The sequence below is a fragment of the Augochlora pura genome, chromosome 9 (assembly GCF_028453695.1).
Source record: "Augochlora pura isolate Apur16 chromosome 9, APUR_v2.2.1, whole genome shotgun sequence".
NCBI lineage: Eukaryota > Metazoa > Arthropoda > Insecta > Hymenoptera > Halictidae > Augochlora > Augochlora pura.
The window spans coordinates 10,222,006-10,249,738 of NC_135780.1; the positions used below are offsets into that span (position 1 = coordinate 10,222,006).

Here is a 27,733-nt window from a genome sequence, read left to right on the forward strand (position 1 = left end):
TCAGTCCACAATCACTCTTTCTCTCATTCAAATAGGAGACTGCGATCCAATAAAAATTGATTTGTTTTATTCAATTATTCTGTATCTATTTCTTGGACACTCTCTCGCGTAAATTATTATAAACGCTAGGACTAGTTTAAAAGTACTTTTGCAACGGTTCCCCTAAAAGCTCCTCCAATGTCCGCACAGCATTTTGTGCACACTTCTCCGTAGCTTCGTCTTCATCCTCCAGCAACTCCGCCAGGAATGGTATAGTCTCCGGTAATAGCGGCATAAAGTCCTCGCCTAGTTTCCTTACGATCTCCACCTGAGTTAAGACAGTTTACGATCCAATTCAGTTAACGCACAGTTCACCCGCGCATTAACATTTTATTATCCGATTAAAATAATCACGGTCCTAAAAGCTATCTTCTCGTCTTCGTTTCACTCAGCCTGCCGTCGAGTCTCGTACAGTAACAAAAGGTTTACTGCGGCGTTCTACTTTAAAATCCCGGCATAAAAAATTATCGGCAGACACACGGAATTGCAAATTAATAGAAAAGTATCCGATAGACAGAGATCCCGATTTTACAATTTTTCAACAAATATTAAATTAAAAAATAAATATTGAAACTTTCAGCGTATAATTTCACCGAATTGCAAATTCCTTTAAAATTATTCGCCGGCCAGAAATCCAAATTATACGATTTTCCAGCAATAATTTCCCGCAGGCTATGATAAATTTGAAATTCTCCTGTCCCGGATAGAAATTCGAGTTTTACAAATTTTTAATAAAATAAATTCCAAGTTGTACCGATCCATAATATATAGAATTTCATAATATTGAATGTTTGACTCACCAAGGCGTTCAATGCGGCGCTCCTGACATAGGGTTTCGCGTGTCGAGTCTTCAGCAATGTTTGGTAGACCAGCTGCTTGTGCAAGGAATCATCGGCGATAGCATTGGCGAACGCTGCGATACAGGGGATCACCAATTCGCTGGCCCTCGTCTCGTATTTCTCTCTGCCTCCCATGGTGTTCTCCAGCTGATCCACGATAGGCTGCGTCAAGATCTCTACCCTCTCCTGGTTCACAAAATTCTGGGCGTCGTAGCTGAAGACTCGGTAAAGCGTCAACAAAATCGCCTCGACGAGCTCGATTTTACTGGTCTCGTCCGGTAATGTCATCTCTTGAGGTTCATCTGTGATGGCTGGATTGTTGCTGCTGAGCAACGTCGCTGCGTGCTTGAGGAAGTGGCCGGCGAACAGCACGAACAGCGATTTTAGGCACTCTGCTATGTTCGCTGATAGTCTGCAAATGAGTAATAGTAGATATTACGAATCCTTGATAAAAAATTAATTCTAAAAACTATAAGATGAAGTATGATCCTACTCAAAATATATGTAATCTCATTCAAAATTGTATCGTGATGCTTGAAGCATCTATACAGAAAATTATGTCATTCATCAGAATATTCATCCCCAGAATTCAATCATATTTTCTACTGCTAATTAATTTGAAGATTTCTAAATCATCTAAAAGGTGTACTGCCCATTAAGAAAATCAAGTTAGCTGCGACACCTTGACCATGTACGGCTGCCCTTGACTGTCTCCGCGACACGTTAAGCGTATGAAAAGCGATATAAAGTTACGGTAAACGATATAGCGTACAAACCTGTAGAACGTGATGCTTCGCTGCTTGTGTTGCGGATTCCTGGCAGCCCAGTCGTACAGTTTGTAATAGAGAGGTCTGAACATGGCCTCGCTCAGTTTCAACACCAAGGTGACCAATGCCTTGCTGGCGCTTTCCTCGATCATCACAACATCTTTCAACGTGAGCTCGTCGTCTGTTTCCATGTCGTCTGTAGAGCTAGGCAAATCCTCTCGAAGCTGCAAGACTTTTAAGAAGAAGGTACCTAGGTCTGGGATGGCTGCGCTGAGTTCACCTGGTTGGACGCTGTTGAAGGACTCTGCTAGGACAGTCATAAGTGCCGGTACACATTCGTAAGACCTTTTACCGAGCAATGTATCGTACGTCCTGTTCACTGCTGGTAGCAGTACCCTTAGCGGTATGCAGCTGGACAGTTTCTGAGTGGTTGCTCTCAGCCTTGAAACCACCACACCGATCTTTGGATGCTCAGTGTCGGTGTACGACGAGTTCAATCTTGCTAATTCGAACAGCAATTGGTCCAGATAGAGGGACAAGAAATTGCCGACGGATTCGACAATCTTCTGCAACGCGCTGACTATGCTGACCAGTATAACGTCAGGCACGTCTTGGTGGCAGTAATTCTCTAACAGTTGTAAAATGGCTGGGACGAACTTGTTTAGGCTGTGAATGGCATGAATTCGCATGGAGCTGCAGAGTTCGGCGACACAGAGCGCCGCACTGCCTAGCACTGGTCCCTCTCTCGTCTTCAACAGCTCGGTGGCCGTCTCGAGGATCGGCTTAAAGACCGCGGCATTATCTGAAGCTAGCAGCTTAGCCAGCAATTTCAGCGTTATCAGAACAGTTTGCTGGACGATCTCCTGTTCCTGGGTCTCAGGCTTCGCTTTGGTCTGAATGATCTTCAGAAGCGGTTCCGTCAAAGTCATCAGATCAGCGTAGTCCTCTTCGCCGAACTTGCGTTGTTGCAGACGGGCGTTCAGAAGCTCCAACGCCTTCCGGTTCACCGTCAGCAGCTCGTGGTCCATCAGACGTCTCACGCTGAACAAGAAAGTTTCGTTCGGTAGCAAATTGTTCACCAGATCCAACACGTCGTACAAATGATGCAGGAGCACCTTCCAGTACTTCGCTATGAGCTTGCCCTGATGTTTGTCAGCGTTCTTCGAAGTGCTCTGAATCAACAGAATCAACTCTACCATCAGCTGATCGTAGTACATCTTGATACTGTCTGCTTCGGTGTAATTCAGCTCTGCGATCCGGTTGATGAAGTCAGTGGATGATAACAAGTTGCTCAGGAACTGGACCAGGGTGTATTTATAATGTCTCAGGCTTTTCGAGGTGGTATTCGCCACGTCGAAGATGTGCCTGTACGGGAAAGACAGGGCTGCCTTGCGATCCTCCACCCCGTCTATATCGATCGGTAGTTCCTTCATGAATTCTGCGAGTTTCACGCAGACCTGGATGAGCCTGGCAGGTGGAAACTCCTGGGACACCTGCAAGGCGAACTCGAGCCTTTGGCTGGCTTTCTTCTGGTTGGTAATGCGCATTGTCTTGGCGACAACGTGGCTCTCGAAGGTGAGGAGATAGTACAGATGGAAGTGATTGTCCAGCAGCTGTAACAGTTTCACGAACAAAGGTGTCCGCCTGTGCTCGGGAATGTCCGGCAGGGACACGATGAACGTCCTCAGAACCTCGCAGGCATGCGTTTCGTTCTCTGCAGCGTTTATTATGGGTAACACAGTTTCGATGGTCTTGGAGATGATCTGTATCGAGTAGGCATCGTCCTGTCGAACGACTGAGCTGCCCATGAAGGTAAATATGGGCATGATGGTGTACAGAGCGCATCGAACGTCGACGATCTTCAACAACTCTACTAGGACCAACAGGGCGTGATGGTGGGTCTGAGGATTCCTCGATGTCCTGATACACTGGGTGATCAGATCGACCTGAAGATGAGCGTCCCTGATGGGCAGATCTTTCACAGCCAACCTGTGGATCGTAGATAGTAAGAGCTGATTGGTGTACTCTATGGGACTCTGTTCCTCGAAGCTGAGACACGTCCGCAATAAATCAAAGAGAATTGGGTACAGCAATTCTTCTTGCTCGATGTTGTCCGCCCTCTGCACGAACTCCAACAACGTGACTCCATGCTTCCATTCCTTCTTGTTGATAATGGTTGGGTTGGGTATATTATGCACGTAACTCAATCGTTTCTTCCGCTTTGCTTTAGGGTCGTTTATCTGCTCATCCTTGAGGTTCTTCATCTTCAGCAACTCATTCACGATCAACTGCGCGTTCACCTGTATCCTTCTGATTGCTCTATTAGCCGTGGAGATGACGTTGCTCATGTCACAATCGGAGAGCACATCTACCAGCTTCGTCAGCATCTTGCTCTGAAGGTCGGACGACACCTTGCCGACACTCTCGAAGAACGGCTTCTGTATTTGTTTCAAAAGGATGACGCTCAACGAATGCTGTACCCCGGTCTCTGTGAACACTTCGATTCTGTTCTCCGTTATGCTGGTCTCGAATAGCTGCCACACTTGCTTTACAGTCAGAGCCTTTGCTGTTGCACTATTGAATCTCTGCAGGATGTTCTTCAATGCGTTCCCGGCGAATTTGTTGTTGCATTCTGCAGCCAAGGTCTCCATCAGCTGGAGTCCTAGGGGCGCCAGTTGCTCGAGAATCGTTGGACCGTTCACGTGGACTAAAATGTCTAGCAGTTGCGATGTAACGTGAATCGGGGTTTCGGGGTCCATGATTACTTGGAAGAGCGATTTTTGTGCTTGCTGGAGCTTCTTCCTCAAGTCAGATTTCAACTGTGAGCACACGTCTGGGTCGGGGGAGAGGAGAACGTACAGAGATAGAGATAATTGGTCAGGGTCGATAGATATCTCCGGGCTGCGTTTGTTCAATTCTTCAAGCAACGCAAAGAACGGTTCGATCGAAAAGGTAACAAAGGTTTGTATAAGCCTCGTCAAGAGGTCTACCGCAGCTCCTCGACATTCGTTGTTCTCCCTGGCGAGCGATACCAGCAAGTTAGTCACGAAGATCTTGTCTTGGAACACCCATTCTATCGACTTACACTGGTTCAGGAGCACCAAAGATATCCTCAGACAGTGATAGGATGTTTGCACCTTCACCGGTTTTATGTACAGCTGGGACAGGAAACGGAGCAGGTCTTTAGCTGTAGCAAAATGTCTTTGGAAAAATATTTGCAAGCACCTATAGTAGTGCTTGCACCAGCGTTTATTAGTTATCCCTTCAAAGAACATCTCCAAAAGTCTTACAATCAAGTTGCTCCGGTGTGGATTATTTTCCAAATCGAACTTGGAATTCAGCTTCAAGTCCAATCGCCTGTGGACCATTTCAAGAACGTATGTACCTACTTGCAGCGGTAGGACTCCCTGCGAGGTCAATTCGATCGCACATTGAATGTTGTCTCCAGTTATATTGTTGCAGTTCTGAATCATCTTGATTTGAGGAAATCTCTTGATTATGTCTGAGGCCATCTCGATTATTTCTGATGCGATTTCGTCCTCCAGAGAGCCAACAGGCACTCTGCACACGGATCCTAGGAGGATCAGCTTGAAGAACATGGAACCTGCATCCCCATGGGGCATCTGCTGCTTCATGGCACTCAGTATGCTTTCAGCACAAGGCAACAGCTCCCAGTTTAATATATTGTGGAAAGCTGCTGATGATATTGCCTCTGCATTAGGTATTCTATCACCTAAGTCTTTCTGAATGCACTGCATGTAGGCATTCTTTTTAGCGAAGTTTGATTGTAGTACTTCCATCGCGATTGACACACCTATATCATCGTTTGGAAACAGATACGGCAAAGCGGTGATAAAGATGCTAGTGTCGTCTCCTATATCGGAGAGTTCTAGGAGGATTTTAAGCGCCGGCTTCGCTAATACTTTTCTATGATTGCTGTGACACGTTGAAAGCAATACTTTTACCTCGTCGACCAACATGTCCACGGGAATGAAACTCGTTAAACGTTCAGTGGGTATGGTCAGCAAGGCCTGTACCACGATAACCTCGCTGTCGTTGAACCTAGTTAGCAGCGTGTTCGTCAGCATTTGCCGGACACTCTCTGGGAAGTTTATATTCTTTCTTGCTAAGGACTCTAACGCCATGACCCTCTGCTCCGGGCTGATGTGGACTAGTCTGTCTAATATTCCCATGGAATCCTGTGTATCTTTGGCTCCAAAGTGCCATGATGTGAGGAACTGCAATGCTAACTTGGAGTCTTTGTCGTTGTCGCCGCGTTTCATAAGACGCTTTAAGTAATCGTCGAATCTTTCTGGATAAGTCTTCTCCAGACATTGGCACAGTTTCATTAAGAAATTCTTGGCTCCAGTTGACGCGCTGTCTGTCAGAAATTCTTTTTCCAAAACATTCCATAATATACTATCCACGCCGTTGTTGTCCAGTTTCACCCTTATCAGGATATCGTTCACCATGCTCTGAACTTTCAATGTTGCCGATGGATTCTCCATGATCATGCTACAACTAGTTTGCACTAGAGGTACAATAAACTTCAGTGTATTTGTATTAGACGACTGAAGCTTTATTGCCAATGGAACGAACCAAGAGAGCTCTGATAATCTAATAGCAAGGCTCTTTGACACTGTAGTCAGTGGGTGAACAGGTGTATTGTACATAAAAAATAACAAGGTCAAAGCTTCTTCCTTCAAATGCGTTTTCTTGAATATTTTCAGAAGCAACTTTTCGATAGTCTCATTGTTTAATTTCATTTTGCTCATTAACATGGATATAATCATGTAAGTGCTAGCTGCAAAATCGCTTATAGAAGTTTCTAAGCCTTTCAAAATGGTTGGTAACATGTGACCCATCTGAACCTCGGATATCGTGGACAATTGATTGACAATACCCAAAATAGAGGTAGTGTAAAACGCGTATAGAGTGCTTAGACAAGTTGCTCTCTCTGAATATATTCTTGTGGCATTGATAACGTGATTACAAATAAGTTTTAAGAGACCGTTATCACTGCCAAGACGATTAATTAGTGTTACAGTTGCTAGAGGAACACCAGGCTTTTGAAGAGGTTCCAGCCAATGCCACTTATCAGCCGCATCTGACAAATTTAGCAGCTGCAATGCCCTCACGAACATTCGAGTTTCATGATAAGGTAATATTAATAATAGAAACTGATCTCTATTGAATTCATGTATACGAAATCTGTATATCAACCATTCGAGTACTTTATGTGTATGATGGAGTAAAAAGTACGGGGATAAGAAAATGAGAAACCTTTCAATTTCTTCATCCAGCTTCTTGTTGACTTTAGAATCTTGCACAGAGCGTTCAAGGCTCACAGAACTTTGTGCAAAGAGTGTCCTCTCGAACTCCAAAAATACATCTGATAGCTTGACTAATTCCTGAAGTCCATTTTGACCTATGCAAATATTATTAAATCATTACTTACATTAGCAAAGGAATTATTACATTGAATTATACAAAAACAGATTAAATTCTTTACCAATATTTAAGACCGTTTCTCTGTCTAAATTGGCAGCCTCCTTAGGATCAAAGAGCAAGCTAGGGCGCTTTGTGTCCTGCAGCAGTATATTAGTCTGAGGTGTCCTCAGTTTTTTCAGTTGTTCCGCAAGAGATGTAGCCATTTTTAATCTTAAATGAAATATATAACACAATTGAAAAGGATTTAGATCAAAATATGATAGAAAAAACTTTTGATATAATCTTACCTTTTGAACTATGACAAACTCTCGTAACAAATTATATATATTTAACAATGCCGTCGACACTCATTAAGTTCGCGCATAAAAATATTTTAAAAATATGCTCACTATCTGTAATATATTAACTACTCACAAACTCAAAATTAACCATGTGCTGACCACTAACAACATGTGCCGCCATGAAATGGCTGGTACTGTGCGCGCGCGGCGATAAACAATAACTTTGCAACCAGACGCCGCCACATGCTAGATTCAATCTTATTTAAAAATATTCTCTGTGTCTGTACTGTGCCGAACACTGAGTATTGCATACTGAACGACTGAAATTTAAATCGAAACTATTCATTGAAGTACAACAACGGGTACTGCGCACTTCCAGGCCGCAGTTCGATCTATTAGCGAGGATTAACACAGAAGTTTTCTTTGCTCTGATTGGTTGGCAATTTACTGATGCGACAGGTAAAATAGTGGGAATGTGCGAGCCAGCTTAGGGAGCATGAACAGTGTGTAGGAATAGGGCCCGTTACTGTACTCTGTGTCATGTGCTCGAAAAGTTGAAGTTTTACCAAAGTTGTTTAAAAACATGGCAGATACATTAGAAAATATTAATCCTAAGTTATACAAAAAAGTTGATGAAAGGATAGTTACTGCAGAAGATGAAGATGAAGATATCGTTGATGAATTTGACGCGCGTGAAATCTTTGGTTCGTACTTCCGAAATTTCTATGAATGTACAAGTGAAACAATGATAATTTATGTTTTTTCTCGTTAAATTCTATTTTCAGATCTTATTCGAAACATCAACGATCCCGAACATCCTTTGACACTGGAGGAATTGAACGTAGTGGAGCAAAATCTGATCGAGGTAACACTAATGTGATGAAACTTTCACTCTTCCTGCAGTTTCCAAGAATGTACCATTACAGATTGATAATAGAGCAAACAAGATTATTGTGCAATTTACACCAACAATACCACACTGCAGTATGGCAACACTTATCGGTTTATCAATCAGGGTTCAACTATTAAGAACTCTGCCGTCAAGGTTTAAAGTGACTGTTGAAATTACACCAGGTACTCATAAATCAGAAAGTGCGCTGAACAAGCAACTCGCCGATAAGGAAAGAATAGCGGCAGCTCTAGAGAATAGTCATCTACTTGAGGTAATTAACCAATGCATTGGAATTAAATGTTGATTATTAAACTATATAACAGATATTATGTGACTATATGAAATATTCTAATAGTCTACTCTATTAGAACTCTATAAGTTACCACATATTCAATGTATTATTTTGTTATTTGTAACTATAAAATGAAGTAAATTTGATTGTTTCTTCAATCATATTTATATCTTTTGACTGGAGTTGCTATCATTTATTCTAAGAATAGGAAACAAGTACAATAAATAGGCCATAAGAAATTAAATAATGCTATTGTATTTACAAAATTTATACAGCTGATCTTATTTTCCCTTTGATAAAATTTGTGCTGCTGTGGGTGGTTTCTTTGTTGGATCATATTTAAATGTCCTCTTTAGAGGTCCTTTTCCTGCTTTGTTAAACTGAATTGCGGCTGCGCGTTCACAGTCCTGTACTTTCCTCGTTATATTCCAGTTAGTCCAACCTGAAAAAATATACGAAATTTAGCATATGGAGTGCTATACATTAAAACTATGATCATTTTTGGAAATTACTATCTGTCAGTCCTTCTCTGAAGCCTTTCTTTTTCATCCCGAAATCCTCAGGCGTATGTTTGATAACAGGTGGCAAATCAAGCCATATTCTCACTGGTTCTATTCTTAGGAAGCCAATTTGACAGAAAGTGACAACATTTGTTGTCAACCAATAACATAACATAGCCTGGAATAATAAATAAATAGTGAAACGCTTAATATATCGAGAGTAAAACAAATTTAAGCCAAAAAGAATATCTTACTCCTGGAAAATGTAATATTATTGGGAATGTAACAATCGGAATCGTTCGCATAACATATTTTGCTAAACCCGCACTCGAAAGATTATTTGACATAATACTAAATTCCATCGTTAAAAACATTGTTAAACAAGTGATTACAGGAAGAGCATAGTATGGATCGTAGGTAGTTAAATCTGTAAACCACCATAATCCTCCATTTTTCATGCTTTCAACTGGTGCATTTGCCATTCGTCTCAAACCAATAATGAACGAGATAAATACTGGAAACTGATTACATGTAGATTAGATGCTATCCTTTAAAAATGAAATGTTTTTTTACATGCAATTAAAGCCATACCTGCAATGCAGCTAAACCAAAAGTTTTCAATGGATTAATATTTTTGGTTTTTATAAACTGCATTAAATCGTAAGAAATTCTAGCAGCTGAAAGTAATAGTATAATTTATTATATTTATTAATAAGTTGGAATATTAATTTTATACCTTCGATTTCATTTCCTTTCCGTCTTGCTTCTGACATTTTTTGTTGCAGTTTTTGCATTTCTGGCGCATATTTATTCATATTTGCACTATTTCTTTGTATTTTAATCACTAGCGGGAACAAAAGAATTCTAACACAGAGTGTTCCTACAGCAATAGCTGCCCACCAAGGCATTTCAAAATAATAATGCATTGCATCTAAAACTTTTTGTACCAAACCAATTGGGTAATATCCGCCCAATCCGATACTTTCCAATGTGGGTTCACCATTTGCTTTTAGTATAATTATAGGTTCTGGTATTTTTGGTAATTCTGTAGGAGGTAATAAAAGCAAAAATTAGAAGTATGATGATTCCCAAGTGTCATTAACATTACTAACACTACGGTGTATCTATTGAAATAAACGAAAAGTTTGTTTTACCTGGTATTTCACTTAATAAAGCATTTTGTGTAACTGTTGCTGCTACATTTTCTGCAACTTGTTGTGCAGCTTGTTCGGAGGTTGTTCCTGTGATTTGACTTGCTACTACTTCTTGAATTTGTGGCTGAGTTAGTGCTACAAAAATACATTCCAACTTGTTACTTGCAAAATTAAACATAGGCCATACGCACATATACCTGTAGCTTTATTCGTTATATTTTCTACCGGAGCCGTCTCAATCGTGCTTTGATGTCGAGCGTAAATAATTCCGACAAATTTAGAGTATGTGGTAGCATCGAAGACACTACGATTCCTCAATGCACTGTTTGTTATATTACAAGCAAGTTGACTGAACCTAGACTTCGTTATCTTCTAAATAAAAATATATTTGCAAGTGATAAAATTTTATTCAACGCATTACGGAATACGAAAACGTAACCTTTAAATTCGATGATAGTTTGTTACCTGAGAACTTGTATTCTTCATTAACATCAACCTTTGGCAGGCGTTTACGGATAATCTTGACAACATCTTTCCGTTTATGTGCTTCAATTCTATTGTTTACTTTTATCTTACAGAAGATAGAACGAAACGTGCATGCAACGCGTGTCTTCGTTGCATGCGCACAGCATAATGTATTTTGGATGCCTCGGTGAACTCGATCTTATGTCTTTTTAAGAGATACGTGTGAACAGCGTGTTGGGCAATAGGTAAAACGAAAATGATGGTTTACATTCTTCGTGACAATATAAGGTAGAGATTTTTAATTAAAAAGATCACGATCGCGGCTTTGTTTTAAAGCATTCAACAATTAAAATTGCTATCAATCCGCCAATAGTCGTGCACGCGAAGTACGATAAAGACTAGACCCAGATGGTGCTGTTATAATTTTATTATTAATCATTTGCCAAAAAACCGAAAGTAATGTTATTGCTAGACTTGTTAATTAACATTGAGTATTCTGTATATAATAAAAATAAAATGTATGCATTAGTTAAATATAGTTGCATTCATATGTGGGATTTCGTTGAGAAAGTAGCGCCATCTGTCACAGATTTTTAGTATCAGACGGGGTAATAGTTTTAGCATTTTGTCATAGATGCTACTAGTGGTACCATTTTCAGATATATATCCACTTATTGATAAGTTGTGTCGCAGAGCAGATATACTTTGTTCGTGCTTATGTCATAAACGAGATGTACTTAATTTATGCTTTTGTCTAATGACTGTCTCGTCGCTACAAAGTATGTACGCTATTATTTTGTTATTTGATGAAGCAAATGATTCTTGTCACTATCTTCACCTATATAAATTTACATCGACAACGAACAAAATAATTTACTGGATACGCAGATCGTATTCTTTCGATTAATCTTTATAAAACAAATATAAACTTCTAATTTATATACTTTTCATTTTACTAGAATTCAATTTAGAGAATAATTATGTATGTTTTATTCGTCGAAATTTTGTCATAGTACATTCGAAGAAGTTAAATATACAAATAATAGTTCGAAATAATCGAACTACGATATACAATTAAATTATTTAAGATTTCAAATTGAGCTATTCTTGATAAAAGGAAAGCTTTGACGTTTGTTACCAAAATTATTTGAAATATGTAAAAAATTAATGATCGTGGATACCGACTGAATATATGCATTGGAATCATTATAGTTCCGTGAGATTGTCACAGATAGTGCCGCAAGTTTGATTTTTAGTAAGGACATACGGATCCTTTTGATCCTTGAAATTTGTTCGCTTAAATCGAACGATAAAGTTATGGATAAAGTTATTAGCCTGGATAAAGTTATCCCTCTGTATATGTAAATTATTCTGGCTAAACTTTTGATGAAAGATAATTCGAATTAACACTAGGTTTACGGAGTAATAAAAGTAGCTGTTTTATATTTGTTTATGAAAGTAACGTTTTATTCTAATCGTTAATGTAATCGATAAATAAATGAATATAAATAATTATAGTAAATATAATCGATAAACAAGCAATAAATGTATCTTTAAAATCTGAATAATAGTACGTTAACAAATCAGTGACCCGTCATTTTGACGGATTCCGTAAATCTAGTGTTACGAATAACAATTAAGTGAAATTTGATGATATATGTTCTTAAAGGATTTCATACATTTTTAGCTCAATAAAAGGAAGGTTAGATATAGTTTAGAAAAGTGACTGAGCATTTTAGAAGTGACTGAGATATTTTAGATCTTCGAATCCAAAGTCTTCATCGCAACGACAATCATTGCTATCCACGACAAAAAATCCAAATAAAAGTCCCAAATTCGTTTCGTACAATCAGAAACCGGTAGAAATCCTGAGTGATCGGTATTCTTGTAATATGTTCACGAAATTCTCGTAAACACTTATGATCCTAGACGGTGCAAGTCCACTGGCGTCATCCGCACGGGCACCGGCGTCATCCGCGCACCCTTACCTTCCCCGAACCGATAGGTTTCCGTACGCCACTGGCGCTACCCCGATAGTGCCGACTCACGTGATCGAATCTACTGCAATGACAATCAGTTTGGGGCCCCGGGACGTGGGTTATTATGCGAGACCTACTATTAAAGTCCCTCTCGTGCCATCTCGCCGGTTTCGGGGGGCCCGTCCATGGCCACGGAACTCCTTTCGGAGCACGCTGGCAACCGACCTTAGGAGCGGCTCTGTTGATTTAAGGCGATAATACAGGGCTGCAAGAGATTTTACGTGAGGAAAAAGAAAGAAAAGGCGGACGGCAGAGCGCGCAGGGGGAGGAAGCGGCGTCGAAGAAGGAGGTGGACGAGGAGGAGGCGAACTGGCAGCCAGAAGACGGCGCGCTTATAATTACAGATTCGCATTGTCCGTGAAGGCCCCTAACCATCGCGCTTTGGTACCGGCTGTCAGTCTCTCCTCGAAATAATTCGGTAACGACTCGCCTTCTGGATGGTGCAACGACGGCCTCGTTGTTATCGTCTTCCCTCCCCTCCCCCCGGTACGGCCGTAACGTTCAATTATACCGGAGTCGAATTATTTACTCGGACGAAGTTCATTCCCGCCGACGGATTCGCAGAATCATCCTCCTGTCCGCTAAGAAATCCGAAAATCGTGTATCTGCCGACGAATCGACGAGGACCGCGGCACGCGATCGGGCCAAAACTGTCGCACATGTCGTCGAGTTAAAATGCAAATGCCTTTCACGTTCCCCGTGCGAGCCGGTTCATTAAATATCAATTCTCGTCCCTCCCTTCCGGCGGTTCGATCGGGAGGCACCTTGTCCGAGTGGACGCGAAATAACTGGAATTATATTCCTTGCCAAGTGACACGATATAATAACGTGTGCTCGTGCGGAGATATTGATTACGTTATCGGAGGCATCCTGGCGCTTTCGGTAATTGTTAAATGGAAAATATGAGTGGGGGCAGTGTTCGGTGTTAAGAAAGAGTGTCTACTAATTTTTTATATAAAATAAAAATTATTTGCAAGCGATTCTGGACGCGGGCAATTTAGAACGATTACATTCTCTCGGTCTTTTAACCGATCGAGATCTCATCGTCCAATTTTATTATTAATCTCATCGTTATTAATTTGTTCAGGTACACGGTCAGAAGAACAATTTCTTATAGAATAAGGAATATCAAATGGAGAGATATCTAACACATGTTTTACATAAGTGGAAGCAACGAAATAAAAAGGAAGATTTCTGCAATCGTAACAGTGGAAGCAAGCTAACTGCAAGACGAGAAGATTAGCGCGAAGGGCGGCCGAGGAATCGGTAACCTTGGAGGCGAATGAAGTGCAGAGCGTCCCGATGAGTTATCTCGTCGGCGGGCATCCCGTTTCCCAGGAACAATCACGGTTTTACTGTACAATAAATTTCGGGCTCAGCGAGCGCCCGTAAATTCCGCGACGCTAGTTCGGGATTACCGGCCGTATTAAAGCGTATTTCATGTTTACTCCGAAACGGGACCAAACGCGAAAGCGGAGAAGCAAAAAGGCCGGCCCCGCGAGGCACTAAAAAGGCGACCGTTTCCCCCGGCACCGTATATATTTCTGCCGCGCCGGCGGCAACCCGATATTCCGCGGGCCGCCGCTTGCGGTATTAGCAACAGTTTTACAGCGGGGCCCGATCGAAAGGCGTCGCAATTAAAAGTTGATTTACAACGGACACCGCCGCGGCGTTCGGCCGCCCGTTCGCATCATCATTAACATTTGAGGCTTGCGGACGGCCGCGGCCGGGGCGAGGCGACACCGCGAGAGAGGCGGCCGAGAGGCGGAGGAGGCGAGGAGGCATGCAAATTTCGCGGTAATTGGCGAACACGCGTGATTCGCGCGCCGGCAATATCGCGATGAAAATCGCGGCGCGAGGAATCGATCAACGAGAGGTTTTACGGCGGACTGCGCGCAGCTTATGCGCAATTTGTCATAGACAAGATCTCGCGAGCTTCTGCCGGAGATCCGCGCCGGCCCTGGGACCTTTATGATCTTATTAGCAGGATCCTGATCGCGCCGAGTTTGCCAGGTGCGCCGCGCCGCTCGGGAACGACGGGATCCGTCGTAGAACAAGCTGCAACGTGTTAATCGGTGCGAATCGGCCGCCGATCGGCACTGCCTGTCTCGTAAAACTATACCGTCTTCTGCTTACCCTTCGCCGATGCGATGCCACCGGTGCTAGCTGGATACAAGGTTTCAGCGGTCGAACGGTGCAGCAGGTCCATTTTGGCCAGCCGTTTCGGAGACCAGCTCTCGGCGGTTCGATTGGTTGATCGTCAAGCGGGAACTTAGATGCGTATAGATCGCTTTAGATTTAACCCTTTGCACTCGAATGGCGACTCCAAGGCACCACTAAAATTGTTCTATTAAGTTCCAAAATAATTTTTATAACAATAAGGTTTGGATTTAAAAAAATGTTGAGTAGTAGAACTGTTGCTGCGAGTTACAAGAAACAATTTCTGGCGTATAAAATACATTTTGTTTTATAAAATGGAAATACTATGAGCCAGAAAGATTATTTCACATTTTCAGTAAAAATGACTTCGAGTGCAAAGGGTTAACCCTTTGAACTGGAATTCCCATTTCAACTGGAAATCTGAAGTCATTTCTCTGGAATGTAGCATTTCCATATTATATAAAAAAGTATAATTTATGTATTTGTAATTGATTCTTGTCATTCGTAATAACGTGACATAACCTTAACAATTTTTTTAAATGTAACCTTTGTTAGTATAGAGATTATATTGCAACGTGATAGAACAATTTTATGGTGCCTAACAGTCACCACTCGAGTGCAAAGGGTTAATTCTTTGGTTGCAAAAGCGATGTGTGAATTGGTACGAATAATTGGCGCAGTAAAATTGATCCAAGAAATGTAGGGTGTCAAGGATGTTTTAGGTAAGAAAGCAGATCGAAAGTAAAGAATAATAATTTTTTAGTCGAGGCTTCGTTGTCATGGAAATCGACTTTGAATATTCAGCGTCTTCCATCATTTTTGTATTAATAAGGTAAGTTAGTAATTAGTAAGTTAGTAGCTAGTAAGTTAGAAGTGGTAAATTAGTCGTAGTAAGTTATTAGCTAGTAAGTTAGAATTCGTAAGTTATTAGCTAGTAAGTTAGAATTCGTAAGTTATTAGCTAGTAAGTTAGTATTCGTAAGTTATTAGCTAGTAAGTTAGTATTCGAAAGTTAGTAGCTAGTAAGTTAGTATTCGTAAGTTAGTAGCTAGTAAGTTAGTCGTAGTTAGTATTCGTAAGTTAGTAGCTAGTAAGTTAGTATTCGTAAGTTAGTAGCTAGTAAGTTAGTAACTAACCCTAGCAGTACAGTTTCTGGGTTACTTTAATACAGAGTATTCAACATTAAGTCTATCAAGCATGAAAAATAACTACAAGAATTTTCTTAGAAAATGTGAATCTCTATTTTCTAATTCCATAAATCAACACGATTTATTACATCGTTTCCCACAGAGATGTTCATGTGGTTTTCAACCCTTCGCACTCGAAGCCATTTTAGGAGTCATTCTTCTAAAATTAGTATTAGATTTATAATATTCTCATTATAGTATAGGCTCAGAATATTTCCATTTTTATATGGCATAGTGCATTTTATGCATATGAAATTGATCCTTGAAAACTCATACCAACAATTGATAGTCGATATAAACATTATCTTCGGACGTGATAGAGCAATTTTAATTAGTACCTCAGAGTCTCCATTCAAATAGAAAGGGTTAATATAATTATTGTGTACAAATTATGAAAAGGACAAGTTCAATATTAAATCGTCCACTTAACTATTCAATTCTCGGCAATTAAATTAAATAAACTTTTACATCAGAATCAACTAAAAGACTAATAAATCTACAAAAATCTACAAAAAATCATCAAAAATATCTTTTGAAAAATTATTGCATCAAAGTGGTTATTTTAGCATCGTGTCGACAGTAGTCTTCTGAAAACAGTTTAACATGAGAAAATTAAGACATTTTGCAACGTGTTCTTTGATTTAGACGTGAACGGTGCCGAACAGATACATTTGTCGAATATTCATTATTAAATCGTAATTAGCGCGAGGGCTTCTTCCCCTAGACACTTCAGGCCCATTGTTCCAAGCGTCCTTCCGGACATCAGATTAGAGGAACCGGGAGAATTTTCCGGCGAGACTTTTATCGGTGCGATCAAAGGGATCCTCCGATACCTTGGTGACACGAGACCCCAGCCCGCTGTCATCTCTTTCCCAGTGACAGCTTCACTATCTTGTTCTCCTCGGGGGACGGTCAATCCCATTATCTAGCCGGTCGACCTGCTAGTCGGGCGTAAAGTGGGCAGTCCTGTCCAGGAAGCAATCTTCGATCTCTGCCTCGTCCGAGGCTTTCTCGTGAAAACTGGCTGGAAACTTTGAACCCGGCTCTCTGTTCTGTCCCATTCAAAACTCTATTTCGAACGATACCGATGCTGATCCGAGCTTGAAACGGATCGCACAGCCGTAGATCGTACGCGATATGGATCGACTACCTTCAAATCGATACTGACGTATTCGATGTATGGATCACCTAATTTCGTTAACAAATAGATCGTGGCTACGACGAATGAGATTATTAAATATTATGATTATAAAGTTCTTATTATAAAATTCTGTCTGTTTTGATATGAAAGAAAATAATCAAATTTATATAGCATTTAATAATGTTTATAGTATGTACTGTATAGTTTCCATCCCTTTATTTATACCTTCTGCCAACGTGATTAATATTTATAAATGTCATTTTTTAAGAATATATAAAAATCGTGAACTTAAAATAACATCGTCGAATATAACTTTGTGGTAGACCTAATATAATGTTCGTTGAACATATAAATTAATATAAATATAACTTAACCCTTTGCCGTATTTTCGACGTGTCTGGCTCGCCATAGAGATTTCTATTAATATCTTATCAACTATAAAAAATATTATTCCGTTCTTTTAAGCCAAAATAAAATGTCCTCTTACCATTGTTATTTAACATTATATTTAATATTTAATATAATTTTATATTTAATATTTAATATAATTTTATATTTAATATTTAATATTATATAATATTATATTAATATTTAACCATTTAAGCAAATGTAGACGAACGCAATAAATATTTTTCCTTTTCCTTCCAAGGAACTATTGCGAATCCTTGTAACTCAGAAGAAAATAGTACGGCAAGGGGTTAATTTTCGTGGATGAGCGTACGTCTAGATTGAATGTTTGAAACAGGAAACATTTGAAAAGAATTTCGGTATACTGTCGCTTCGCGAAGCTCGCTTCTTGATCGCGAGCGAGCGATCGACGACGAGAAAGTTCACTGACCAAAAACCGACAAAAGCGAACCAAGAAGCGATTACCTCAGTTTCGAGAATTGTCCTTGTGCCACGGGAACGTCCCTTCCGGCGACTCCAGGCGGAACGTGGCTCGCGTTCGTTTCCCTTCCTCCCACAGTCCGTTTTACTTCATTATCTTCGGTCTCCGCGGCACGGCAAAGAAAAAAAAAAAGAAGAAAAAAACGCAACATTTCGCTCGTAATGCGTGCAATCTGTTTCGCCGGCGTATCGGAGTCATCAGCCGCAATTTTTCCTGATCGCCCCGACGTCGGCTCGGCGTCGACGTCGGCGGCGGCGGCGGCGGCGATTCTCTTCGTTTTCTTCTTCGCTCGCGTGTCGAGGTAATGGTATGTACAGAAGGATAATCTAGGGGATACGTCGCCGCGCGCACCGTTCTTGTGGGATCATAATGTGTAAAAGGAAATAGCTTTACTTTAAAGTAAATGGTCGGGGAGGCCGAGCGACGTGCGTGCCCAGCCTCGTGTGAACCACCACCGGTTTCCTTTCATTCAGCTAGTTTCTTCATCGCGAATGTCGCACGATTCCTCCGCCCGATTATCGTTGTGCGAGCATCATCGCCGTGGAAAAAAAAGGCCTGCCTTTTCGCGGCGAACGATACCGCCGACGCGGCGCGCGGTTTAACGGGAACCCCGGAAGCCGTTTTCGACGGGAACCCTTCTTCTCTGTTTGTTCCTCTAAATAGCTTGCAAATTTTCGCCGAAGCATCGCGGAAATTCCTGGCATAGTCGCGACCCTACCGACAAACTGCTTCCATTAAATAGACTATAATAATTTTTTTATTATATAATAATTTGGACTATGATCATTTAGGCTATATTGGATATTAGTAATTTTTATATAGTATAATAACTTGGATTATGATTATTTAGGCTATATTGGATATTAGTAATTTTTATATAGTATAATAACTTGGACTACGATAATTTAGGTTATAGTAATTTTTATATAGTATAATAATTTAGACTGTAATTATTTTTATATACTACAATAAATTATACTTGAATAATTTTTATGTACTATAATAATTTAGACTAGAATAATTTTTATGTACTACAATAATTTAGACTAGAATAATTTACATATACTATAATAATTGAGGCTATAATAATTTTTATATACTGTAATAATTTAGACGGTAATAATTTTTATATACTGTAATAATTTAGACTATAATAATTCTTACTTGATTCAGTTAACAGTGCGTTAGAGATAATCGTTCTCGCAACGAATTTTCTTTAACAAATCTAACAAATTTACAACGTATATTTCTGTCTCTTAGGACAATCCTTTTTAGAAGTAAGCTTGTAGAAAATGTACCTGTTACACGGTTCAGTAGTTTTGCGAATTCTGTATTGCACTTTATTTCATTTTCTTCTCTACACTAAAAGAATGAATTTTAGTTTCCCCTACTTCATCTTGCATATTATGTATTACAGTTCATTCAATGTGAAAGTTACGACCATCATGACACCTATGTATGAACTACATACAACCGCAAAGGGTTAAAAGCTCACAACACAGCAATCACTTGGTCCATTCGCCCGTGGCACCCCGAAAAACCAGAAACCAAAACAAACCCTCCACGCGACTGTACACCATCGTTACCCCCTAAAACAACCCCTTACAATCACCATAAGAATCTCGTCGTATATTTATAATAACACTCGTAATGGAGAAATATATTTCCGTCGATTGAATAAATTAAAAATTCGCAAGACCACTGCGAATCACCATTTCACTCAAACAAAACTGTCATTTTTTCCATAGTAATTTCCATAGTAATTTCCACTGTAATTTCCATAGTAAAGGATTGCAGGCGTCTGTCGACCAACCCCTTCGTGATCGTCGGAATCGAAATATTTCGCGACGGTTTCACCGATGCTCAACCGGAGCACAAAATTCGGTCGTTTAGCGACCGTTAAAGTCTCGGAACGCCTCGGCCGGTCCCCGCCCGAGAAATTCATAATTTCCGTGCGGCGTTAGGGTCGTCCCGTAGTATCGTGGAACCGGTCGCCCCATGAGAATCGTTCGGCCGAATATCGGTGAACGGCCTATTCATCGTCGCCGCCTTTTAAAAAGCGTCTGGCGACTCCGTGGAATCGAAGGTAGCCGAGAGAAGAAGAGGCGCTGGTGGAAAAGGAGATGGCCCCGTCTCTTTCTATTAGGCCACTTTAAACGTCTTTATGAGTTTCGGCTGTTAACACGGCCGTGGAACCAGGTACGGTCTCCTCTCCGGCTCTCTGCATCTCTCCCTCTATCTCTATCTCTCTCTTTCTTTGTATCCATCTATCTCTCTCTTTCTCTCTATCTATCTATATCTCTATCTCTCTTGTTCGCTCTCTTTCTCTCTCTCTCTCTCTCTCTTGCTCTTTCTTCGTTTTCTTCTTAGTACCTGGTTTCCACGTATCTGCGGGATCTCAGGTGGCTAGCGCGGCCGGCAAGAGTATTCGTGGGAGACAGATGAAGCTGTGATTGGACAGGAAGCATGCCGGTCCGCGGCGAAAGAGCCCCGGCACACCTTCCCTCTCTAGCCCCCCCTTGTCCCGGTGGTGAACCTGTACGTGTCGCCGTAGACAGGTTCCCCGAGAGGAATTGCTCAATAAAAGTCAAATTTACTGGTTTATCTGTCGAATGCCGTGGGACCTTGTCCGTTTCCCAGAACATCCCGCGATAAGATTAAGCCTAGAGGACCTTCGTCCTCGCGCGGCCCTCCCTCCCCCTCTCCCTCCCGGGGGAGAATGCGAATCGAGCCGCGCTTCCACCGGCTACTTTTTAATTACCTCGTCCCGCGTAACACTTTTTTCTTCGAGAGCCGCTCGATTATCTTGTCGCGGGACCGATTTCGCGGATGACCGCATTATTTCGGTGCTTCGAGGTCGTAATGGATCTTCGTTTTCTCGCTCTCGACGCGGTCGATTTTGATTCGTTCGTGTCCCGAACTTCGGATAGGTGTCCTGGCGAATTTTGACAGTATTAACCCTTTCGGTGCGAGTGCTGGATTTATGCGGCATCCACGCGTAGATCGGTATCGACGAGTGCCGGATATATCCGGCGTATAAGTGTCTTTTAATATAATATAATATATACATAAGTATCTCTTAATATAATATAATATATACATAAGTATCTCTTAGTATAATATAATATATACATAGGTGTCTCTTAATATAATATAATATCTCTTAATATTTCTAATTATATTTCTACTATATTTCTTAATATTCTAATCATAATTATCTCTTAATATTAAAGCTGGGGGCAACAATTTTTGTTTTAGAAAACACTGTTTTATCAAGCACAATTTTTATTTAACGCACAGGAAAATCGTCATGTAAAGGAGGATTGACCATGTGCGAATTTTCAATCATAGATTAAATAAGTTAAATATAAGTTAAATCGTAAGTTGCTTCGTCTGGTTTACGACATTCGGGACGTCTTAACGACGTAAAGATGGGCGCCCTTTCAACGTCTGAAACAAGACGTCTTGAAGCAACCTTTTGAGGGTGTAAAATCAGACCTAAAATGGACGTAAAATGAGCGACTTTAAGACGTCCAGCGTTTATTTGAAACCAGAATTTTAAGCGTCAATATTTCAGATTTATCGCGTTCTATGAAACAATTACAGATAATATAGTAATATAGGCTACAGGTAATACAGTAATAAATTAGAAAATATTTCGAAATTAATCGGTAAATATTGTCTATCGTTATTGACATAACCTTAACATAACCTAGTAATGCTGTGTTATATTATTATCACACATGTCCGCCGATCAATAAATTTCCATCTCAAGATATTATTTGAACAATCTGTATCGCCAAATACCAAAAACGTAGAAACCACGGTTCGAGGAACTCGCGTCAGCGCGGCGATACGATTTCATACCATTCCATCGCGAACCGGGTTAATGCCGCTACGTGATGACTGGAAATGACTCTGTGCCTCTGCTAGTCGTAATTAATCGTGGAATCGGTATTGTCGGCCGTAGAGAAATTTTTCGATTATAATTGTATGAGCTTGAGCGCGCTCTCCTTCTCTCTCTTTCTCTCTCTCTCTCTCTCTCTCTCTTGCACGCGCTGCGATTTATTGTTTGCAAAGCGAGATATGTAGTTCAGGAGACCGGGTCCGTGTGCTCGATTGAGTCGCGAACAATCAGCTGGATCGGAATTTGATGCGATCCAACGATCGCCATTGTCTTTGTCTTGTTTGGCGAATCGACCGTGCTCCCGATGGAACATTGTTTGCGTTTAAACAAACTCACGGCTGGGAGCGCGGAATGGTCATTCCGACCCTATGCAATCACTCGGAATATTCGGATTTTGGTGGCGATCGATATTGCATGGGGTTTTGGTTAACGTGGGTTTCGGAGAAAAATCGCAATTAAAATTCGTTTTAATTAAAGGATAAGGATCGAACTTTGTTTCATTGTATACTGCATCTACGAAATAAATTTGACGAAGTCTGCGCGTTTCGTCGAACTTGGTGATTTTCAGTACGACAAACATGGCGTTATATTTAAATGGTTATAGTGACGGGGATGTAACAAACTTGGAATCGAGAAACGGTATCTTAAAGTAGAGATTTCAGGCTTTAATTTAAAAAAAATATCATCATCCTACGATGATTTTTCGCGGACCTATCGTTAGTTAAATTTACCCAATTTCTATTCAATATTTTCGAATAATTTTTCACTAGAATAATTCGAGAATTTTATAAGCTATGAAAAAACACTGTACATTCTGTCATATTTATTCAAATCAATCATTTTTCATGCGAATTCTTCTTCGAATAAAATTTTCTTCGGATACATAGTTATCTAAATAATTTTTCACTTGATTAAATATTCCTTTTATACCGTCGAATAAAATTTGATTCGTTGCTGTTACTATGTTACTGTTTATCTTGCATGTTTCATCTACTTTCTGACTAAAATGTTGCCCGTCTCCGGCACGAGGAGCCGCGGAAACAGGAGGGCAAGGGTTCGCGTGACGGTTCGCCTGAAATTCGCGCGCGTGGGACAGCCGAGGCCGCGAATTGGCTCGCGAACACGCCACTTATCATAATGCTTGCTTAATGCTGGTCGCGAGGAGGTGCTCCCGCGTGTTACCATCGCCGCGGAGGAGTGCTCGTGGGACCAGCAAGACCTCCCTCTCGCGACTCGAGGATGTGCGAGCCCGCGTTTCCTTGTCCGCCTCCCCCGCGGCAACAATATTCCCACAAATTGGCAGTGGCCTGTGCCGCAACGAAAAACAACGGATAACAGAGCCGAAACGCTCTGCCAAATCAAATTTTCTAAATTCAAATCGATTAGCGACAGCGAATCTGAAAAAGTCTTTAGAGATCGATACCACGTTTCAACAGTTTATAATCCTGTTAATTAAAACATTTCCAATATCGTTGAAAAATTTTTTAATCAATTGAAACATTCAGCCATTTTAAGATCGAAGTCTCCCCTTTGCAACGACTCCTCGAAACTTGATTTTTCTATTTAATTTATATGACAAAAAGGAAGCACAAGTTCGCTCATCTAGAGTCCTCTTAATGAAGCTAACGTTAGTGCAAATACGCGTCCCCTTCAAAAATCGATAACTCGGCTAAAAAAAATCGTTTCTTGAGTTTCATTACGTCACTGTAAAGAGGAAACTCCAATCTTTAATTTCGCGGTAGTTTCAGTTCCAAAGAAAATTTTCCTATCTTTTTACAAACGTTTGAATTTCCATATCGCTGGTGAGATGAAAAGCTAGCTTAGATGTCTCTAGCTTCCTAATCAAGCGATTCTTTTACATAAAAATTGTAACTTTCGTATAAAATTAGAAATTTAGAGCTACAATTGTATAATTATATCAGCTACAATTGTACAATTATAAAAGCTACAATTGTACAATTATAAAAGCTACAATTGTACAATTATAACAGCTACAATTGTACAATTATAACAGCTACAATTCTAGATTACGATGATGAAGTAATATAAAGCTTCTATGCGATCATAGTTTACAATCAAACGCCCCGCGCCGCAGCGCGTACATCCCGGCGCATGCGTGACGCATCCCCACGCCAAGCGTGACTTATTTCCCCGCGAACACCGACACCGGCCGCTCGGGTTTGGACACTAGTTGCATGTCGCTTAGCTGTAAACGTGCGGTCGCCCGCCTTCGATTAACGTCGATCGTCTCAGTGGCTGAGCAAACCGGTGGTTATCTCGCAGCGGATCGATGGCAAAACGCGGCGGGATTGCTTTGCGAAAAGGGGCCGGCGGGGCGCTCGCTGTTTGGCCATTTGCGGTTACAAGGGAGGCGGCGGGCTACCCTCCGTCTTGTTCCGTCAAATTAATGTCCCGTTTTATTTGGTCGCGGACAGACCTAATATTATCAGCCCGAAAGTGGGTTACGCGGAAGCCATTACGGGGCAGATGCGAAAACGTGGCCGATGCGAGGATAGCGCCGTCCTCGTCGCTAATAGGAAGCCTCAATCGCCTAAACTGATTTCGAAAGCTAGCTTAGGATTCGAATCTAGAAGGAATTATTGCTCAGTTCGTAATTGATACAGAATTAACGCGGAGTAAGAAATTGCAAGTAATCGAAGTCAATTGCGAGTAATCAAAGTCAGTCGCAAGTAACCGAAGTCGGTTGCATGTGATCAAAGTCAGTTGCAATTGGAATTAAACAGTCATCATGATGGAAAATGTTGCCATTCCTTCGTGACGAGTGTACTCGTCGGAAACAGCTGACTGGATAAGAGAAATATACAGGGTGTCCCTGTAGCATGTGTAGGACATCGTTTGACTTCGATTTTCAATTACGGCGTGACGCATTAATTATATACCTCCAAATATGACGGTGCATTTAGTGGTTATTGAATACCAGAATATATACTGAATATAGAGAATATACAGTTAAATTCTAGGCCATTATATTTTGATTACAGTAACGCGCACATCTGTCAAATTAATCTTAACAATTTAAAAGCGACGCTTGAATTAATCAGCGTCGCCTTCTGAAATATTTCAGATTGCAGCGGTCGTCTGGCCGAAGCGGCACGTGCGTTGCATTTTACGGAGTCGATTGAATAGATTTACGATTTGTTCCGGCTCGGATCTGCGATCGTTTCGCGATCGATAACAATTGATGTATTCCCTCGCGTTCCAGAACGGATCGTTTATAGGGCCCGGGGGCGTTATTGATTGCGGCGCGGGGAGCATTACGTGGTCGATGCCCTGTGTTTATCAATTAATTAATACCGTGGATAATTAATGCGTGACAGGTACGGGATCGATCGGCGGGCGACGATAAAAACGCTGGTTTGCGCGAACGGATCCTCGGGAAGCGAGGTCAGACGGTTCGTCATTAATTTACAGCTCGGAAAGGGATGATAAAATCGTCCGTTGGCGAAAATGAGCATCCTTGGCCATTTAACTGTCCCTTCTTGGCGACGGTTTTACACGTGTCCGGAACGCATGCCGCTGCCTGATTAATTATTCCTCGCCGTCCAGGATCCCCCTATTAATTAATTCGTCAATGCCCGGGAATTTGTCCGGAGAAACGGATCGGGACATTTCGAGGACCATTAACGCGCGGCAGATTGCGCTTCTCCTCTGGTCTTCGAAAAGAGAGAGAGAGATAGAGAGAGAGAGAGAGGGGAAACGGAGAACAGCCTTTATTTTATCCATATTTAAAAGCCTCGCGGGCATGCATCGCGAGATAAAGAGATCCGTGTTAAATCGTTATTAACGAAATTGTTCAAACTATCGTACACATCGCATCCCGGCCTACACCTTGAAACTTTCTAATTACCCGGTTTGATAACTACGACGCGAGCAGAAAACCTCGCGTCGGTATAAAATCGTGTCCTTATCTGAAAAAAAGAAAAAAATAGAATTCGCGAGTGTGCTCTCCGCGCAAGTGCAAATTAAATATCGCCGGCGATTTCGACGGTAGAACGAGATATAATATAATTAAAATTTTACAGTCTTTTAACCGCGACACGTGTTCGCTGAAAGCATCTAGAACGCGGAAGAAAGTCCCGCCGCCTGCTTAATTACGAAAAATCTCGTCGGCCGATGTAATCTCGCGCGGACAAGGCGAGGGAACAGCGCGCAACAGATTTTGTCCGGTTTTACCGGACGAAATTGTCGTCGGGGCTCGCGACAATTTCTAATTTCGAACGGTCACCGACGGCGGCCCCCGTCGGTCGAGTCTCGTTATCTGGCTTGTCATCGCCTCGTCCACGATTCTTACCAATCGCGGCCGCCTCAGTGTCCTTCGGAAACCAATTTGCTGGAGACTTTGACGTCTAATTGTGTACATCCTGATTTGCATACGTCGCGGCGAGGCTTTAAACGACGATGAAAAATTGTTACTCGTCGGAAATGTAGTGCACGGATTTCTAGAGCTTCTCGCAGGGTTTTCCTATTTATTATTCATTTATTTGGCTCGTTGATTAATCGTACAGGTCTCGACGAGTTTGCTTGTATTTTGTAAATTATTATTTCTGGCTTTTAACAGAGCTGGGCGAAAAGTAATCTGATCAATGATTAGAGATTATTATCATCAATTCGATTACCTTTTACCCAATTATGCTCTCTATCGTATACCGAGTCAATTAAAGTGTATTATTTAAATTTTTATATTCATGTCACGTACCATTTTATTTTTCACAAATTTCCGACTTTTCACTGAGGAAATTCTGTTTGCAATTGACTAAATTTTAACGCGAACAATCGATGGAACATCCACGGTTATTATCATCGGTTTCCGTAATCGAAGTTCAGGTTATGTTCCGACGAAAATTCGTCGAGCTCGCGGGAATTCGTTTTCATTTGCAACAGGACCGGATGAAATGTTAAACGGATTCGCTATCGCAACGAGCCACGGGCTGGCGAAGGAGCTCGTTACACAAGACGTGGCCGATCTAACTACAAGCGGAGCGTTATCGCTCACGTGCCCCCGAGATGTGTGTTATGTTATGAATGCTCGTCCGCGACGATGCGGATGAGCATTATTATTATTATTATCATCATCGCGCCCGAGCATCATGCAGCAGGTGAGGCGAGGAGGCGTGGCGCCGGATGTGTATATATCATAGAAACGTATGCATTTCCGCCGGACAGATCTAGATCGATCCTGCGAGCCGGTTTTCGGTTTCCTTCCTGCGCGGCCCGAAATTACACAGCGATTTTGCCGAGCGATTTAACGATCCACCCCTCCTCTCTCTCTCTCCTTTGTTAATAGTTTCCATTGTTTCGCGGAAGCAATTACAGATAAACAATTTTCATTTATATCTACGCCGATATGAATTTCCCACGATTTACGGGGCGCTCGTAAATCTTCGTTTATTTCAACAGCCGTGAATATATACATCTAAATGAATTTTTTAACCCTTACAGAGGTTGTTAACAATATGCAGTATTATTGTAATATCTATAATCTTATCGAGCACTGTATCTAGAATATTGAAGTTATTGGAATTAATTTTCTGTCATATATTTTTCAATTCATGATAGATTAACGACTTGTATTTCACGTATAATTATTAAATGGATTTTGTGAATATATTTATAACACGTAATATATTTAGAAAAATTGCAGCTTCTCTTTGATGACCCATTTTTATCGTATTTTATAAGAGCATTTACGAAATATATTTAATACAATAAG

At 41.1% G+C, this 27,733-nt stretch overlaps 3 protein-coding genes across 5 annotated transcripts; 1 reads left to right on the forward strand and 2 right to left on the reverse strand.

Annotated features, from left to right (window-relative positions):
- Nucleotides 1–84: 84 nt before the first annotated feature.
- L(2)k09022 (HEAT repeat containing 1 homolog l(2)k09022) lies at nucleotides 85–7,562 on the reverse strand. Of its 2 annotated transcripts, XM_078191364.1 has the most exons (5): nucleotides 7,384–7,562; nucleotides 7,158–7,306; nucleotides 1,655–7,073; nucleotides 840–1,290; nucleotides 85–307 (listed from the first exon to the last, which is right to left on the reverse strand). In XM_078191364.1, the coding sequence occupies exons 2-5, from the start codon at nucleotides 7,297–7,299 to the stop codon at nucleotides 137–139; spliced, it is 6,183 nt and encodes a 2,060-aa protein (XP_078047490.1). In that variant the 5' UTR covers nucleotides 7,300–7,306; nucleotides 7,384–7,562; the 3' UTR covers nucleotides 85–136. The 2 variants fall into 2 exon arrangements, with proteins under 2 accessions (XP_078047490.1, XP_078047491.1); XM_078191365.1 differs by lacking the exons at nucleotides 7,158–7,306; nucleotides 7,384–7,562 and having other exon boundaries at nucleotides 1,655–6,176; nucleotides 6,929–7,035.
- A 296-nt stretch (nucleotides 7,563–7,858) lies between these two features.
- Galla-2 (MIP18 family protein galla-2) lies at nucleotides 7,859–8,743 on the forward strand. Its single transcript, XM_078190675.1, has 3 exons — nucleotides 7,859–8,081; nucleotides 8,163–8,242; nucleotides 8,304–8,743. Exons 1-3 carry the CDS (start codon nucleotides 7,961–7,963, stop codon nucleotides 8,571–8,573), a joined length of 471 nt encoding a protein of 156 aa, XP_078046801.1. The 5' UTR covers nucleotides 7,859–7,960; the 3' UTR covers nucleotides 8,574–8,743.
- A 51-nt stretch (nucleotides 8,744–8,794) lies between these two features.
- Nucleotides 8,795–11,073, reverse strand: Oxa1l (OXA1L mitochondrial inner membrane protein). 2 transcript variants are annotated; one of them, XM_078190674.1, is made up of 8 exons: nucleotides 10,681–11,073; nucleotides 10,413–10,584; nucleotides 10,216–10,350; nucleotides 9,798–10,106; nucleotides 9,653–9,738; nucleotides 9,316–9,582; nucleotides 9,074–9,239; nucleotides 8,795–9,003 (listed from the first exon to the last, which is right to left on the reverse strand). In XM_078190674.1, exons 1-8 carry the CDS (start codon nucleotides 10,744–10,746, stop codon nucleotides 8,843–8,845), a joined length of 1,362 nt encoding a protein of 453 aa, XP_078046800.1. In that variant the 5' UTR covers nucleotides 10,747–11,073; the 3' UTR covers nucleotides 8,795–8,842. The 2 variants fall into 2 exon arrangements, with proteins under 2 accessions (XP_078046800.1, XP_078046799.1); XM_078190673.1 differs by having other exon boundaries at nucleotides 10,413–10,587; nucleotides 10,681–11,072.
- Between the last annotated feature and the right edge of the window lie 16,660 nt (nucleotides 11,074–27,733).

Bases quoted from the DNA above. Each gene is read 5' to 3' on its own strand.
- Galla-2 (XM_078190675.1), top strand. From the start codon at position 7,961: ATGGCAGATACATTAGAAAATATTAATCCTAAGTTATACAAAAAAGTT. The intron at 8,082-8,162 runs GTTCGTACTTCC...TTCTATTTTCAG, and splicing joins TGACGCGCGTGAAATCTTTG to ATCTTATTCGAAACATCAAC. The intron at 8,243-8,303 runs GTAACACTAATG...GTACCATTACAG, and splicing joins TGGAGCAAAATCTGATCGAG to ATTGATAATAGAGCAAACAA.
- Oxa1l (XM_078190673.1), bottom strand. From the start codon at position 10,746: ATGTTGTCAAGATTATCCGTAAACGCCTGCCAAAGGTTGATGTTAATG. The intron at 10,588-10,680 runs GTAACAAACTAT...ATTTTTATTTAG, and splicing joins TGAAGAATACAAGTTCTCAG to AAGATAACGAAGTCTAGGTT. The intron at 9,739-9,797 runs GTATAAAATTAA...TATTACTTTCAG, and splicing joins GAAAGGAAATGAAATCGAAG to CTGCTAGAATTTCTTACGAT.